The sequence below is a fragment of the Corvus hawaiiensis genome, chromosome 1, assembly GCF_020740725.1.
Source record: "Corvus hawaiiensis isolate bCorHaw1 chromosome 1, bCorHaw1.pri.cur, whole genome shotgun sequence".
NCBI lineage: Eukaryota > Metazoa > Chordata > Aves > Passeriformes > Corvidae > Corvus > Corvus hawaiiensis.
The window spans coordinates 21649114-21666468 of NC_063213.1; the positions used below are offsets into that span (position 1 = coordinate 21649114).

At 37.3% G+C, this 17355-nt stretch overlaps 1 protein-coding gene across 3 annotated transcripts in view; it reads right to left on the reverse strand.

Annotated features, from left to right (window-relative positions):
- Window positions 1-1124: 1124 nt before the first annotated feature.
- Window positions 1125-17355, reverse strand: part of RECK (reversion inducing cysteine rich protein with kazal motifs) — a 45798-nt gene continuing 29567 nt past the window's right edge. For all 3 annotated transcript variants that reach the window (XM_048295955.1, XM_048295948.1, XM_048295949.1), the window contains 11 exons: window positions 16898-17110; window positions 15980-16116; window positions 15363-15503; window positions 13295-13483; window positions 10436-10558; window positions 9774-9945; window positions 7524-7716; window positions 6134-6344; window positions 4827-4900; window positions 3347-3502; window positions 1125-2371 (listed from right to left, as the gene is read on the reverse strand). In XM_048295955.1, coding sequence (XP_048151912.1) covers window positions 2153-2371; window positions 3347-3502; window positions 4827-4900; window positions 6134-6344; window positions 7524-7716; window positions 9774-9945; window positions 10436-10558; window positions 13295-13483; window positions 15363-15503; window positions 15980-16116; window positions 16898-17110 — 1828 coding nt within the window. In that variant the 3' untranslated portion in view covers window positions 1125-2152. The remainder of the gene's footprint in view (window positions 2372-3346; window positions 3503-4826; window positions 4901-6133; window positions 6345-7523; window positions 7717-9773; window positions 9946-10435; window positions 10559-13294; window positions 13484-15362; window positions 15504-15979; window positions 16117-16897; window positions 17111-17355) is intronic.

The following is a 17355-nucleotide window of genomic DNA, read 5'->3' on the forward strand; positions in this document are numbered from 1 at the left end:
GAAAACTCCTCTGAAACCTGTACCAGATTTGTCCCCCTCATGTTCAAATTTCCTAAGTTGCAATTAAGACTGGGCTTGGTTTCTTCTATTTTTTATCCTAGTTCAAGTGAATTCAAAACCCACAAGTAAATAGTTTCTTCATTCCTTTGAGGTAGCCCAAGGTCCTGAGAAAACCTAGAAAATCCTAAAGTGCTTTTGTTCATCCAGAAAAAAAGAACATAAACCCTGTACACTCTGAATGCTGGACTTTGGCTTCAGAATTTAGGATTCTGCAAAATCTCATTGGTTCTGTACATATTTAACATAACCTCTTAAAAGCTTCACTCTTTTCTAGCAAGCAATGGACACTGACATATAAATTACAGAATCACAGAATCTCTGGGCTTAAATTCTGCTTCTTCCAGATTCATTGTACAAATTCAGGCAACTTCTTTGTTAAAATTTCTCATCACAGAAAATTTTCACAAACATAAAAGTAAATTCATTGTATATTCTATTCCACAGAGGGTATGTTTTTAAAGCTCTTTACTAAGTTTTCCAGTGTGGTACAGATATATACACATACATACATACACACACACGTCTGTGTGTGTGTGTGTGTGTATGTATTTTCTTAAGACATTTATAATTGCTTTCTTTTTAGTAGCCATCAGATTTGCTTCAGCTAAATGCTAAGCAAGCTAACAGGCTACACATTGAAGAGATATTTCCTAATGACTTGGAAAAAATAAACAATCTGAATTGTTTGAAGTTTCTGGGGACATCATCTGAGCCATTTCAGTTCAAAAAGCTTTTCAAAAATGCATTTGTTCTATTTCTGTGTCCAAGTCTAAAGAATCCACATAACAAATTTCAGAAACAGATGGATTATCAACATACTCAAGTTTTTTGTTTCAAGACTTAAATGATTATGTGCATGAGTCTTTCTCAAGGTATTTGGCAAGAACACTTTCACCCTTGAGACCCCCTTGACATCTACTTGGGAACATTATCTGCGTGAGTCACACGTGGATGTAAGTGCAGTTAGTTTTAAGTGCTTATTTTGAGAGAAAAAGGAAAATATATGCAGTGTTGCTGAATTCCATAAGATTACATGCATTGTACACAAGGACACGACACAAGTGTTTATTAAAATAAAAAGCTTTAATACTTTTGCATTTAAAAGATTTAGCAGAAAATAATTGTTACAAACATGCTACAACATATATCTTCAAAAGGTTTTCAGTGCTTTCTTTCAAAGTTCAGCGTTTTGGCAAAAATAAGTTTTTCTGTATATACTTCAAAACTTGGCTATCATAATACTGATATAAAATACTTCATGTAGAGTAAAGTCAGGTGCATAAAATGCAATAAGTAATAAAACATACTGTTTGTATAAACATTTAAAGTATAAATTTCATTAGATAACATGCAAATACTGCAATATTTTAAATGGCACTTAAATATAGATACTGAGATTCTTTATAATTTTGCATCCAATATGAGATTCTGAAATGTACAAAACTATAAAAAGAACACATCTCTTCACTGAAGTCAGGTACTAGCATAGAGCTTGATTGTCATTTTACAAGCAGTGAACCCAATGTCCTGCAAGTCTTCCCTAGTCCAAGGAAAGACGTCTACTGAAATAGGCCCAGGGCTAGTTAGTTTTCTTCATAATAAAATATGAAAGCATATTTACATGAGAATAAACTCTTACATTTTTGGTAAGGTAATTAAGTAGCAGCAATCTGTTTCTTCCAAAAATGATGTTTAAAATAGGTGCATGCTTTCGTTGTCACTGATATGCATCTGAATAATATAAAATTAGCATTCTTCAGTAAACTCAAAACACTGTTTAGTTCATTGCTGAAAAAGCCCTATACGATCACTTCTCCTCAAAATCATAAATCCGTAATGTCAGAGCCTTCCAGAGCATATTTATGTTTCCAAGATCCATGGGAAACAATCTAATGGTGCTGAAACAGTCATCTGACTAGTTATGACTAAGAGAATAATCTTTTCACATTATTCAAATACTTCTAGTTCTTCATTGAAAAATATAAGTTCATAAAATCTTGCATGTTTTTTTGTTTTCTGTTTCAGTGATCAACAACTCCAAATGTCCTTCACAATATAAATGCCACAATGCTCATGCATATTTCCCAAGCAGTTATATATAATATATCAATGCTGATGACAAGGTGAATGGAAAGCTTATGAACAGGGAGTGCAGAGCAGGCACCACTTGAGCAGAAGCAGAAGAAATGCTAAATGAAACTTGTACTTGAGATGCAATTAGAGCTGACAGTGGCACGTGTGATGCTAATGTTGGGCTGTCTGAATTGATCAGGGACTCGATCTTTTCTGCTTCTTTATTGCAGGCTTCAATCTAGAGGGGGAAAAAAAGTTATTATTTCGCTTCTTACCATGTAAAATGCCAGTGCAAAAATATTCCCATAAGCACATAAGGTTTACATAATTTTGTGGAGTACTTGGAAAACACATCAGAGGTCTCATCATAGACTTTGGTACTATGAAAACTCTTGAGGAAGCCCTGAGTAGTAGAAAAGGAAGCTATATACAAGTTATCGTGGGGTGATGTGTTCTGAATGTTGATACCAAAAAGCCCACAGTGAATTATCACTAAAAAAAAGTGCCTCTAAAACTGAGGACTTCCTTCCTGATTGACCAAACCACTTCCTTGAAGTCTGCAACAATGGAAAAATCAAGATTTTCTCCTTACCGGGCTTTTTCTTGCAAATCAGTGAAAACTGATTTTGTTTGTGGGAAAGGAAGAAAAGAATGGAAGTAATAGAACCTGAGAAACCTCAGGTTTCCATTCCCTCACTGACATGATGATAATAATGAATTTCTGTTAGAAAATTTATTTTTTCCACTTTACTTTCCACTGCACCCCAGAAAGGAATTTAGTAGTAAGTCTCTTTAAAAGCATCGGAAGCTGCCTCTGCTGAAGTTTAAACTTGACAAGCTTAATATCTGGAGGTCCAAAGCTTTGAAAGTTGAGGAGTGTCCAGCTCAGCAATGGGTGCCACCAATGAGGTGAGCAGTGGTGGCCTCTGATTTCAGAGTCCTCCTCCCCCCAGGAATCTGACAGCACCTGCTGCAGATGGAGTGAGGGCTGACCAGGCTGGCTGACCTGGCTGGCAAGACTTTCCTTCCTAAGTCCTGGTGACATTTTGGGCTATTTCTGCTAGAGAAGGAGACGGAAGTTGGAGCTGCGTTGGACATAAACAGGGCATGAGCAATCAAAATACCCACAGTGTTACCTGCCTGAGAAACAAGCACCATCATAAAAAAGTGAAGCAAATCCATGCTGGGTAAATAAAATAATAACGTCATCTACCTGCAGTGGTTTGGGGTTCTGATCCACAGGAATGATGAGAATCACAATTTCGGATTCTATGCTTAAGTATCCAAACACATCACACTGTGGCACTGACACATGCAGGCGGATTTTTTCAAGTATGTCAAGTACTGTTATTGGCTTTTTATTTGTTACCTGGAAGAAAATAAAGAACTCTGTGGATGATGTGATATTATGGAAGATTCTCCTCCTCAGTTTTAGTAACATGATGTCATGCCAAAAAATGTGTTCCAGCCATTACACTACTCAGTTCAAAACTCTACTCTAAATGCTAGCAAAAGACCTAAGGGATTCAATGCTTTCAAAGCATCATTCTAAAAAATTGTCGATTCTAAAGAAACCTGAAAACCAACCTGTCCAAAAATATAAAAAAAAAAAAAAAGAAAAGAAAGAAAAGAAAAGAAAAGAAAAGAAAAGAAAAAAAAAGAAAAGAAAAGAAAAGAAAAGAAAGAAAAAAAAAGAAAAGAAAAAAAAGAAAAGAAAAGAAAAGAGAAAAGAAAAGGAAAAGAAAAGAAAAAGAAAAGAAAGAAAAGAAAAAAGAAAAGAAAAAGAAAGAAAAGAAAAAAGAAAAGAAAAAAAAGAAAAGAAAAGAAAAGAAAAGAAAAGAAAAGAAAAGAAAAGAAAAAAGAAAAGAAAAAAAAATATTTACTTCTTGTATTAACAATGGTTTTGCTATGTGTTGTCCTCCACCTTTGTGGTTAGTGTGTCTATGTATTACGTACCTCAAAATAATGTAAATGGTTATGTGCTCCCATGCTGGGACACAATGGGCAGAGCAGCCCTAGATTTATAGAACTCTAGTATTTGAAGTAGTTTTTTCTCACATGAACCAGCTGTCTGACCTAAAAAAGGCAGACATTACAACCCAGGTATTAGGGTGCTTAGTAGGTGAGAGGAGAGCAGTTATCACCAACTACTTCAATAAGACCAATACATTTCTTTAACTAGAAAGTCTTCTAACAAATGAAAAATTCTTCTTCACAGTCACATGTATGAACTGAGAAGCTGCAGTAGCCACTGTGTCCCTGGTACCATTAGAGATGACAACTGGACAACATTCCAGGATGCAGTCAGGACCTAACAGACACTGTTAACTCAGCAAAATTGGTCAGCACACGCACACAGCACCTACAAACACAAAATCTGAGAGGTGAGCAGTGGAATCATAGATGCTGTTCCCATATAACTTGTCTGCACTGTTACAAGTCATATAAACTACAAACCAGAGTCTGCTTGTTTGTGCCTACTCTAATTCTGTTTTGCTTTGCATTGTAATTCAAATTATGTCTCAGATAAAGAAATAAAGGAAGGTATAAGCAGTATAAAGAAAAACTCCAACAATCACAAATAACTACTAAAAAATAATGGCTTTTATAACATGTTAACCTTCCAGGAGAAAGTGCACAGTAACTTGACTTTTCATATACCATTTAATATTAGGCATGATTAAACTGTTTACCCTTGCAAAATTATCCAGCTTGTCTTTGTCATATAAGATTCTCAGCATTCCAGCACATAGTGGACAGCAGGCTCCTATGTGAATTAAAAAAATATCAGTAATAAAAACAAGTCATCTTTTAAGTAAGCAGGAGTCAAAATTTGAATATTAACTGAGAATGAAAATAGCAAAACTACCAAAGCAAAATAAATGTTTCAATTTGACAGCAGAATCACACGTTTTTTTAATATTGAAAACATTTATAATGCAAAATCAGTCACCTTTCAACACACATATACTACGATTAGCATGAAGCAACAAGATGAATTTTCTTTCCTTTTAAGACCCTTCCTTCATTACTGTAAGCTTAAAAAGTGGAGGCACTGTGTGTACCACAAGCCAAGATTTTGTATGAATGCATGCATATTAACTACAGAAATGATGGATTTCAAGAGCTGATATAGCCAGGACATGACAGAAGCATTATGCACATTGCAAGCATTAATTTGTGCAGTTACACCATGTTGGAGCTTAGAATCTTTAGATAACAAGGCAGAAAAACTGCTTGTCTGACAGATGTCGTATTTCTACTGTTTTCCTCACCATGTCAGAAACCAAAGAGATAATATTTCAACTTTCTATCCATGCCTGTGTATTAAATTCACTCTCCAACTTATATGTAATTCACATTCACAGAGTGACTTTTACAGTACTAAATGTTATTACAAAGCATGAAGACCCTTTTTCAAAGGGGGTGAGAAATGAGAAAAATGAATAAAACTCTTTAAGAACAGAGCTTTCCTTGCTCTGTGTATTACCTGTGATTAGTTATTGTTTCATAAAGGAAGCACTTGTATAAACAATAAAAAACTGGTTCAAACCAGCACACTGCAAAACTACTCCTGCTGTCTTCCACAGTGCTGTGAATACATCTGGTATTTTACTCTGTCTTCTAATTAAATACCGCCCTTCTGGGAACCCTGCGTTGATGACAGCTCAGCATTCCACTGTGGTATCTGTGCTGCTGCTTCCGAAAAATTACTCACCAGATTCCTAGAGGCATCCGACCCTGGACACCACAGACCTCATCTGTTTCTCCCAAACCCATCCCAGTTGCCAGTCTCTAAAGACTGAAGGAGCATGACTCCTAAAGCCAAGGCCCTTCCAATTCAGGTTTACTCATCTGAGTCCTGACAGTGGCTTGTTCTAGCCCTAAGTAGAGTCACTATTCGTGCTTTCTCTTAGTGTAACACTTTAAAGTTACAAGTATCGCCCTATTTATACTCAGAGCCTGGAGACTCTCCCCTCTCTGCAGTGAGCTTCCCCACCTGGCGCAATGACGGGCTTGCAGCCCATGGCAGAGAGCTGGGGACACTTGACGAAGGCGCACTCGGAGTGGAAGCCATAGTCGGAGAGCACGCCCACGGCCTGGCAGGGCCCGTGGTAGTCCACGGCCACGCGGTCGGAGTAGGCGGCACAGACGCTGCCGTAGGTCTCCCCGTTGTGCCCACACACAGGCTCCACCGACCTGCAGAATGGCTGAAACACACACAATGCTTGCAACATCAATTCAGCCGTGCTGCAGGAATGTCAGAGCAGTTTCAACATGAGGAAAACCAAAGTTCATGGGAATTCACTGCTAATATTGTCCAATGTTTGAAAAAGGAGGAAATCCAGAGGAAGTAACCTGCGAGTTTATGAACAGGCCATAAATGAAAAGGGTAGGTACTTCAAAAAGGTGACAGAGTCTGAGAAATGTACAAGAAAACATGTTTCAGAAACCAACAACTTTTGTTCTGTGCTAATGCTTAAATAAAAGGACCATATTTAAATCAACTTATTAAATCAATGAAAATCATTGTAATTTCACTATACCTTAAAATATTCTATTAATAAAATTAATTTGTTAACAACTCATTAGTAAATTATTAATTCATCTTAGTGTGGTTTTGTGTGCTTAAAATTTAGTGTGCATGCACATGTATATCTAACACATTATTATATATTTTTATATATTACTTATTTACCTGTATTACTTACATTTGTGTATGTGTTATTGTAAGGTGACAGAAGCAGCTTGTCTAACACCACCGTAGAGAGCGGTGGGATGGAAAAACTAAACCTAATCCTAATCCTTCTCAAGGATTAATATGAAGACTAATCCAATGCAGACTCACTAGGAAAGTATTACAGACTGCCTAGTCTATAAATAGATCCTGAGCAATGAACTTGGTAAACCTGGGGCACAATCACACAAAAAGCTAAAGACTTTCTATGGCTGGGCATAATTTTACATTTAGGCACGTTAAAATTGGTAAGAATTAGCATTTAAGTAACCAAGGAACTGCACTAATTACTGCAAACACACCTTAGTGCAAGCTTTAATAGCATATATAGGAAGATACAAATATCAAGAGTATGACCCCAAAGAAAGCATAAGTAGAGCTTTTGATTGGTTTTGAGACAACTGTTAACTAAAGCAGAGAAACACTTAACAAAATTCTGAAGATTGTGAGAGTATTTTTTATACTAGTTAAAATTAAAATTTTAAATGACTACTTTCTATTAGAGCATTTTATAAGCTATAAACCTCAAACAGAATACTTCAAAAAGACCTAAGCAAACGAACAATATTGAAAAGAAGAAAAATAAAAATTGTTAAGTTGAACACCAAGGAACAAAGAAGATTTGACATTCATTGCTAGAACCACTTCCTACCTGGCATGGTCCTCGGTATGCTAAACTTTTTCCTTTTTGGTACAAAGTACACAAGTTAGTGTATTCCACATTGTCTGTGTCACAAACAGGATCCCGTGTCTGGTCACAATTTAACTGCCTTGGCACACATTCATGCTGGCTACATTCGAACTTCTCAAAACTGGTCAAGCAAACTTGTTTCTTTGGTATGCACCTGCAGAAAGTAATAATAATTTCATACCGTGTCATAGGATTTATTTAAGTCTCAAAATACTCAGGGAAAATATTTACAGTGAAATTTTCTCCAGTGCTTTAGAGCTAACTGTGTTTCAGCAGAGCTGCAGGAAATACAAATGATGAAACACTCTGAATAGGCCCAGTTCAGGTCTCATCACAAACCTGGAACAGTTTCACACCACATTTACTCGATGTGTGTGAACACAACTACAGTTACCACTAACATTTATCTTTTACCAAGTATTTTTCAAGGGATTATTGAGAAAGGCTTGGATAAACTTCTCACCTACTCCCACACTTCATTTTGTAAATGAATATTAAGAACAGCTAGGCTAGAGAAAATATGGAAACAGTGAGCAAGAGGAAAAGATTGTATTGCAGAGGTCTAGTCTCTCCCTTCTCTGAGAAAGGGGTGAAAACAAGACCTACAAGATTATATGGTTTCAATTACAAATATCTAATTGGATTCTAGCTTTGTAGGTTCAAAATATTGGACAACATCCCATCTAGGGGATGACTGCAAACAAACAGAAAAATCTCACATACACACTTCCTTGGCATCGATTCCTTCGCAGCCTTCACAGACAAGTACAGATAGAAATTCTTTCCCCTTTGTGTTAAACATGTACCTTCCATGACCTTATCTGCAAAACATCTGGCATTGGCCCTGCAAGGCCTCCCTCTGCTAGAGAAATGCCAGCCTATGCAGTCTGATGAACAGCCTGATGAAAGGTCTCATGGCCTTTTTGGACAACCCCCTCCTCCTATAAATGACAGCAGTGCTGCTACCACTGGATTATGCACAATGTGTCCTTATTCTCTCTAAGAGCTGCGCTCCCATGCGTTACAGATATGCCTTTAATACTAGGGCAGGCTCGGAAATTCTGAGATTTAAACCCTTCACAAGCAGAATGTAAGATCCTAAACAGATTCCAAGTGCATCGGGGGCATTTTCAGATGAGCATGTTCAATTTGAGCTATATTATCAAACTGACCCAGAAAAATGTATTGTGTACAGTCCTTTACTGAAACTACAAGTTGAGGTTCTGAGCATAATGGTATTTTGAAAAACAGGAAAGCCTCTCTGTACTCTCCAAATTTCAAACAAAAAGTAAAAAATACTTATCCACAATGCAGCTTTGAAATTCCAATTTTGAATGCCATAATGGCTGTTACAGCTACAAAACTACAGTGTTTTCTCAGTATTTTTCTGCATCATGGCATTTTAAGTACAGAAAAAGGAAAAAACCCTAAAACCACTACAATCAGCTTTCATGAAAGTGCAATATTACACAACTTATTTTGATGGCTTTCTTTCAAAACAGAAAAATGCAGTAATTCAAAGGAGACTGCAGTATTGCACAACACTGAGAAAATTGAAGACAGAGACCAATATTGTGAGCCACAGACTTTGATCTCTGTAAGAAAGGTCAGATTTTCTTTTCGCCTGACACTAGTACAAAGCATATTTTTGTTTTAATGTATTTGTCTATGCAGATTTTGCTTTTCTTGATATTGAAAATCCAGAGATTGTACAGACATAGTTTTCACAAGATTTCAGTCTAAGAAAAAAACTGGTGATTGGTATTTTCCTATTTTAGAGACAAAAAGCACAGATTATTGACTGAATAAGCAAGACTGACTCCAAGTCTTGAATTCTGATGTGGGTCTTCTTTGTAAACTGCTAAAAGAAGGTGTGAAACAAAGTAGTAAAGTGACAGTTATTGCCATTTCGACAAAATTTGCTTCTCCCACTTTTGAAAGTGTACATCAAGTCTCTTTTATGGCTGAACTGAGATCTACATAATGAATTTAATTGACATAGCACTACAAAAATGGAACCAAAAACTGGCAGTAATTACAGTCCAATATTACTATGATAAATAAAAAGCAGCTACTTCAAACAGTTATTTTTATTGGAATAGCCCCAAAGTAGAATGTTACTACAATATACAACATATTCAAAGAACACATAAATCTGCTTTATGAGTTGATGAAGCCAAAGAAAAGCTTAAACACATATTCTGCTTTTACCTTTGATTTTTATTACAAGGGTTTGGGTTGCAAGGATCCTTGGAAATACACGATCCGAATTCAAACTGGTTGTCCTGGAGGCCAACGCAGCGAGCTATGCACGCGCTGGGATACGTGCGCCCGTTCTGGCCACAGACTGGGACAAACTGGTCCACACAGTTACAGGGCAAACCTGCAAGAGCAACACACAGAACAGGGACTGGCTGCACACTCACCTTCTATGACACAAGATACACCAAGGGTCACTGAGCATCTCTGCCTTCCAGCAAAGTGCCCTTAGCCCTTTCCTCCCACCTGTCATTTAGCAATGCTGGAGCACACAGGCACTTACAAGGAGCAGGAAGGGAAGTTTGTGTCTGGCCTCTTTGCTCATTCTACTCAGCTTTCTTTTCCCCTGAACTCCTTATCTCTCATCCCCAGTGTACCCTGTCTCTACTTATTTTTACGTACTACATGCGGTTTTATTTTTCAGTACTGATTTTCTTTTTTAAAGTATGTGCTTTTCCTGCAGTGCAGGTTGGACATGAGAAAAAGAAATAGTTAAAAAAACGTAGTAATAACAAATTATCAGGTGTTTTCCATTAATACTGTAGAAAGAATTTAGTTGATAATCCCTGCTCTAAAAATACTCAACTTACAGTTTTCATGGTTTGCAAAGTTACCTGTAAACTTCCGACGTTCGTCCTCTGAACTGTGCTCAGTTAGACACTGACGTGTAGAACAAATCAAGTTTCCAGCAAAACAGGAACAGACATTGCAATCTATATTAAAGGACGTTCCATGGCCTTAAAATAAATTAAGTAAATACATACAATTAATGCAAATACACCAGAAGACTACATATTCATATATACTACACAGAAATTGCATTCTCATTAACTGTTTCTGTAATTTCCCTTATTCAATATATTTTCCCACTGAAACTTCCATCTTTTTTCTTTTTTTTTTTTAGATTTCAAGTTTTGCTTTTTTCACTTAAAGGGAAAGTCTGTTCACATGTGGCTTTGATTAATTAGTTAACCTGGGAAGCAAGCACTTTGTCCTTTCAAAGCCTGTATAAATTAGGTTTTCTGTTGTATTTTTTTAAAGAACAATAAATTCTGGCTAGCATGTTTCATGTTTTCTTAAAGGTAAAGCTTTTGTAAAGACACATTCTTCTCCTAAATTAAATTTACCTAGGACTGCTAAAGTTCTAGACATAGTCTCACACAAAGCACATTCGTGTTTGTCAAGAGGTAAAAGTGCCAATGCTTCATTCCAGCCCTCATTGGATTGGAACGTGTTTTATAAGTCAGTAACATTTTTACACCTGAATCTAAGAATCAAACTGCAAACTTAGGGGATTCTTCTTCAATTTAGCAACTCCAGTTCAGTTTTTTGAACTGTCCATATGACTGCCCTTCACTGTGATGTATGTTTTGTATAAAATCAATTCATGTTGATGAGAGAGTCTGATCTATCCATAACCAAACTGGTTATCAAAGACTACCAACAAATACATAGCTTCTGAGGAAGACATAATAGTAATCATGCCTTACAAAATAAGGTAATTCCCTCTAATCTCTCTTCAAGAGATTGAGATTGAAAATTAGAATTTTTGATAAAACATTGCATAGGCACAAGGAAACCCCTCAGCACTGGAGTAATTCAGAAGAGGTGCTCAGAGACAAATGAGGGCAGAACAAGAGGGGGTGAGAAAGCCTCTGTAGCACAAGAACCTCACTACACCACAGTGCTACTCAAAGGACCAAGGAATTTGCCAGCAGGGAAGAAGAGGTTAGATGGTAATGCCAAACACAGGATCTCAGGTACCCGATCTTCAGATCGTGACTTAGGATCCACCTGAAAACTTTACAAGGCTATTGTCTTTCACTGTCAAAGAGTGCACACAGCAGCCTGTCCTTATCAGTAATCATTTCATTAGCTGGAGTCAACTCACAACACAAAAAACCCCAGCATAATTTAAAATATTCAGTGTTGTTTTCTTTATAGAGATTGGTTTTAAAAAAAACAGTCCAGATTTTATGTCCAACTGATACAGAAACCAATTAAATATAGTTATTGCAAAATGTTTACATGGTGACCATGAACTTTTAATTCTTTGTTTTCAATGCATTGCCTAACAGATTTGGAACCTAGTAATTTTTATCTTTTACTACATAAAACCTTAATCGCCACAAACACTGGCAAATGAGAGGAACCTGTCTGGTTTTGGGGTTGTGGTAGTTTGTTTGCTTGTTTTTAAATGGACAGCACTTATTGAATACCTACAGCTGGGTAGGTATTCAACACATATTGTTGAATGGTTATCAGAACAAGTGAGGGCTGTACACTGTGCAACCATAAAATACAAATACAGCATCAGATATTTTTGTGATTATTTTCACCAGTAGTCTGAACAACTGCAAGTTTTCTTGGATAGAATGGTCCATAAAAAGTTACAGTCACCATTTAAAACCTGTATTTGCTAACAACTGTATCTTAAAAGAATCTACTTTCTCCAGATACTTTCTACAACTGTCCACCAAATATATTGTTAATGTTAAGATGTTTTCAGTGTTCTGCTTCCATGAACAAATAGTACCAATTTTGGAAAAAAAAAAGGAAAGAAAAAAATTAATCCTTATTACCTATGCCAAATTTAACTCTACACAGAGAGCTGCCATGGTGAGGAAGACTTTAAAGACTCACAGTGTTCAATACACCTTTATCATCATTATGTTGCTTACATGTTTATTTTTAGGCATATGTTAGCCCCATTGATGAATATCCTAAACTGTGATTCTTATTTAATGTTGAGATTGTGCAAAACTTACTAGGGGATGTTTAGTGGAAGGACCAAAGATAAGGAAAAGGAGGAATTAAGACGAATCAAGCAGGAAGATGTGTAGGAAAGCAAAGGGAAGAGGGGAAAAAGGGAATGGTTCAGTGTTGACAGGCAGCTGGACAGTCTGTCTTTCTCACTGAACCCTGCACTTGATCACCACAACCTATCCTACATTTTTATCCAATCCTATTTTTAACCTTTTAAGGTGTGTGCTTCCTACTCTGAGTATGTGCATGAGTACTAACAAACCTTAAGCTGGATGAACCAATAAGTAGGGTAAGAGGTCTTTGTGCCAACCACTGGAGTGGAAACACAGACCTTGGGAATTCATGGGTCCAGATGCCACAAGCCACTGGAAGGAAGAAAAAATACCCCCCAACAAATCCAAAACAACCCCCCCAAACCATTTGGAGCTAGTAAAGAAACCACCCCATGCTAAAAAGAAATGGTGTACTGAGAATACCCTTCACACAGGACTGTGATTGATTGAGACAGACACAGTTCAGTACCGATTTCAACAATGGAACCCCCCAGCACATGTAAGACTTAACCCAGTATTAAATATAGGGATGTAATCATCAGCTTTTGTATTTTCTGGTAAACTCTGAATTCAGACCCTCTGTGTCTTTTCACATAGCTCAAAATTCATTAGGTAAGGAGCACGTGCTGGATACATCACTGCTCTATTACTTACTTTTTCTTTGTCCTCCAACAATGCATGATTTCTGGAGGTCAACACAATGCATTTCCATACAGTTCTCCAGCAATCCACTGTGTCCACAGGTACAAATCTTGTAACACCCAACATCACCAGCTGAGGATGGAACTTGGATAAGTGTGCCTTGACGGACAATAAAATCGGAGGCTTCTCCCAGTTTGCAGCCTGCATACAAGGAAAAATTTTAGCTTGTAAGTAGTGAACACATGGGCGAGTGCCACTACTGAAATTAATTACTACTCTGACTTGCAAAAAACATAAGGTGCTCTTGAGCAGCCTTACTCTTGCCCTTAAAACAAATTCATCCATTTCACAGAGGCAACAAGTAGTAAAAATAGAAGATACTTGATCGAGACAAAGTTCTGAAGTACCTGTAAAGATGTTACTTTTGAGAAATAGACTTGAAATTCCAGTAATTCTCAAATATTTTAATTTTTCAGCTCTGCAGTAGTATGAAACATGTTATATGACAAATACTACACATGCTTCACTCTCTCCAATACAGGATTTGAATTAAAGGGTCTCACAAGCAAAGCCCAGTCATTCCCCTCTCTCACATATTTTATTGTGCCTTTCTTCCCTACTTGTACCTCCTAAATGAACACTGAAGGATTCTTACAAGTAGATGTGAAGAGGGAAGAAAGGGAGAAAAAGCAGGAAAAGTGGATTTAAAAAAGAAAGAATGGAAAAGAAAAGAAAATTGTTTTTAAAATTGCAAGGAAAAATAATAAAATAAATAACAGATTGAACTAACCCTACAAGGGGTGAACTGCAACAAGCCCCCTGAAACTTTCAGCCAATAAAAAGACTGAATTAAAACACAAAAGTAACTTTCCGACCTTCAGAGGAAGCAAATTATCTCTTCAAAAGCTCTGTGTGAGCTTGTTTTCAGATGACTTTGAATGACTTTTGTGGCAAGTGAAGGCAATATAAGCTCTATAGTAATAAGGCCCAGCTTTCCAGGAAAACAAAAATATTTTGTAAGGGTCATAGAAGCATAACCAAAACAATGTCCCTAGGCTCACACAAAGAATGAGCTGAAGCCTATCCTCACTTTTAAAAGAGCACAAGTAGAGCAGATGTATGAGTGAAGCAAAACCCAGCTTTCCTCCTTTTAATTAGGAACCACTGGGGAAACGGCTGATCAGCCACAGAACTGCTGGAAGAAAAGAGGCTCGGGGAACTGATATTAGACAGCTATGGCAGTGTTCTCTATCACCTCCTCTAGAAAGGAGGCTGATCCATGCAATTCAGTGTAAAAATCAGTGTTGCTCTCACTTGCTCAGTCACACACATGCTCAAGTGGTCACCAAATGCACACTTTCTGCTCTGCTTCAAGAAGCACAGCTGACCCCTCGAGTCACTGAATGACAGCTTCTGCTTTAAAGGAAAGGGAAAAACTACCAGTGCCCAGGGCAGAACAATGAGGGGGTTGTAGAAGCTGGACATTTCAGAGCTTCACACCTCTTTTGGTAGGTTTGATCCTTGTTATTAACACCACACAACCCTGCCATTTCAAAGTTAGGTACCTGAAACTTGTTCTGCATGAGGCTCTCTCCCCAGTCAGCTCACGTTTACACACGGTGCAGAGGTTAGACAACACCAGTGTTCTAAAAGAGCAGCTCCCAAATGACCATGAATGCCTTTCTGGTGAGGTGCAACCACATTAAAAGTGTCACTGAAGGGAGCAGAAGCGCCGTTGGCTGCATGTCCAGACGTGTTTGGTGGGAAGGGCTGGCCATCGGGTCAGTGGGAGGGGAGCTGTGGCACTGTGCATCTCTTGGTTCCCCTTGGTTGTATTCCTCTCTTTTTGTTATCTCTCTTTTCATCATCAGAGGCATCACAACTATTATTATTAACTTTATTTCAGTGACTAAACTGCTCCTCCCCAGGCCAGAGGGGGAAGTGAGCGAGGGCTGCGTGGTGCTCAGGTGCCAGCTGGGTTAAACTGTGGCACAGCAATCCACTTTAAAACCTTCAACAACATTTCAATGACATATATTGACCAGCAAAGTCCAGTAAAGAGAAGCCCAAAAAACCTTACCTGGCACACACAAATATGGAAGACACAGCTCTCCAGACTGACATCCTTTTCTATTTACTTCACATAGCTGATTAGCTGCACATGGATTTGGATTACATGGATGCGTAACATCTTCTACAATGTTGCCTAAAGAACTTGGGCCTGAAAACAGAATATATATCATCTATACTGATTTTAATGAGGTTTAATTTTCTTCAGCTAAGCATGGCATTTCTTATGTCCAGTAAAATCATGTTTTTGACAATTCTGTGAATTTTTTTTACTTTAATTATAGATGTAGAAGGTTGATATGACCAGGTAGTTAATGTATTTCAATAGTTTAATCCTCAGTCCTGGAAATAATGACCCAGATGATCCTTCACATGCAAAATGTATTTCCTCTATCTTGTCTGCCCAATAATTTTCTTGCCACATATGCCCAATACAAGAAAGAATAGAAGCAATGAACTATGGCAACTTCAAAATTCCAATTTTCTCTAATACACTAAATAAAATGCCACAAATTCAATACAACTTTCTTAAAAAAAAAAAAAAAAAAAGAAGAGTATTTAAAGTAATGACAAGCATTTAAAGTCTCCTGGTTTCTAATTGTGCTGCACAGGTATGTTACTACTTACTCAGGTAAGTATCCAAAGGTATACAGTTCTCCAGGTCATCTGTTGGAGACAAGAGCTCACAAATACTCTCAGCTGAGTGGCCTTCAGGGAATTTATTATGATCTCCACACTTCTTCAGTATTTCCACACAATCTGATCTACAGATAAATAAAGAGACAGAACTTCATGAAGACTACTTGAAGAAAAAAGGTCTTGTATGAAAAAGATTTCTCTCTATGTTATTCCCTTCCCTGAATCCACAACTCTCCCGATCTGCCTCATAGCAGAGTGTTTATATATATATATATACACACACACATATATATATATACACATATGCTATATTTTACATAGGAGGGAGGAATAAATTTGTGACACAAAGACAGAAACTACTGCTGACACTACTCCTCTTTGACTTTGGGCTTGGTGATCTTCATTTTCTGTGGCATCATATGCATGCGTCTTCCAAGACCAAGCATTTCCTTGATTTACTGATGTCTAACATGGGTTGAACTCTACCTCACTACCTGCACTACTAACTGCTCTTTTTTCTATCCAATCCCCAATTTCAAAATTTATTAAAAAAAAATAAACCTTAATTTTTTTCAGACCTTTCTGTCAGCTGAAAGCCATCAGTAGATCCCAAAACCAAAAAGAGGAAAGGTTTAAGACACCACAGAGAGCCAAAAAAACCTTTCAATAAACCTTTTTTATCCCACTTTACAATGCAAGCATATACATCCATCTCATTAATAGGCAAATACCTTCATTTACAGCGATGGAGATTCAAGCAATGGCAACCATGCAATTTCATATTCCTTCCATGTTTGCCTTGCTATGTTTTCCTAACAGAGCAAACATAGTCCTAAAGCTTTTTCATTTTCATTAAAATCCTTAGTAGAACCTCTAAATTGCTTTTTGTTTTCCCCAAGTACTTACTTGCAGATAATACTTCCTCTAGATTTGCTGTGACAAGGTTTAATCTGCAGGGAACAGGCAATTGCCTTCCACATTTCTGGTTGGCATTTTTTAATATCAAGCACAGGAATATTTATGAATGGCATCTTAATACTCCCTTTTTCCCATAGCTTCATGTCATTCATGGCTCCCTGGTCTGACTGAGTATTGCAGCTTCTAAAAAGTTCTGTTGGTCTTAAAAGAAGAAGGTAAGATATAGCATGTATAAAAGAAAAAGAAAGTACCACACATTTTTCCATTTCCTAATTCCGTAAGAATTCTACATCCTTCATATGGCTTGATTCTTGTGATATACAAGAAATTAATCCCTCCCACAGTTAAACAAGATCGGAATCAATTTGAAATCTGTTTTTGAGGAAGACAAGCTCTTTAAGACTCAAGGCTGAAACTCCCTTCTCACCTCTATCTCTTAAGATCAA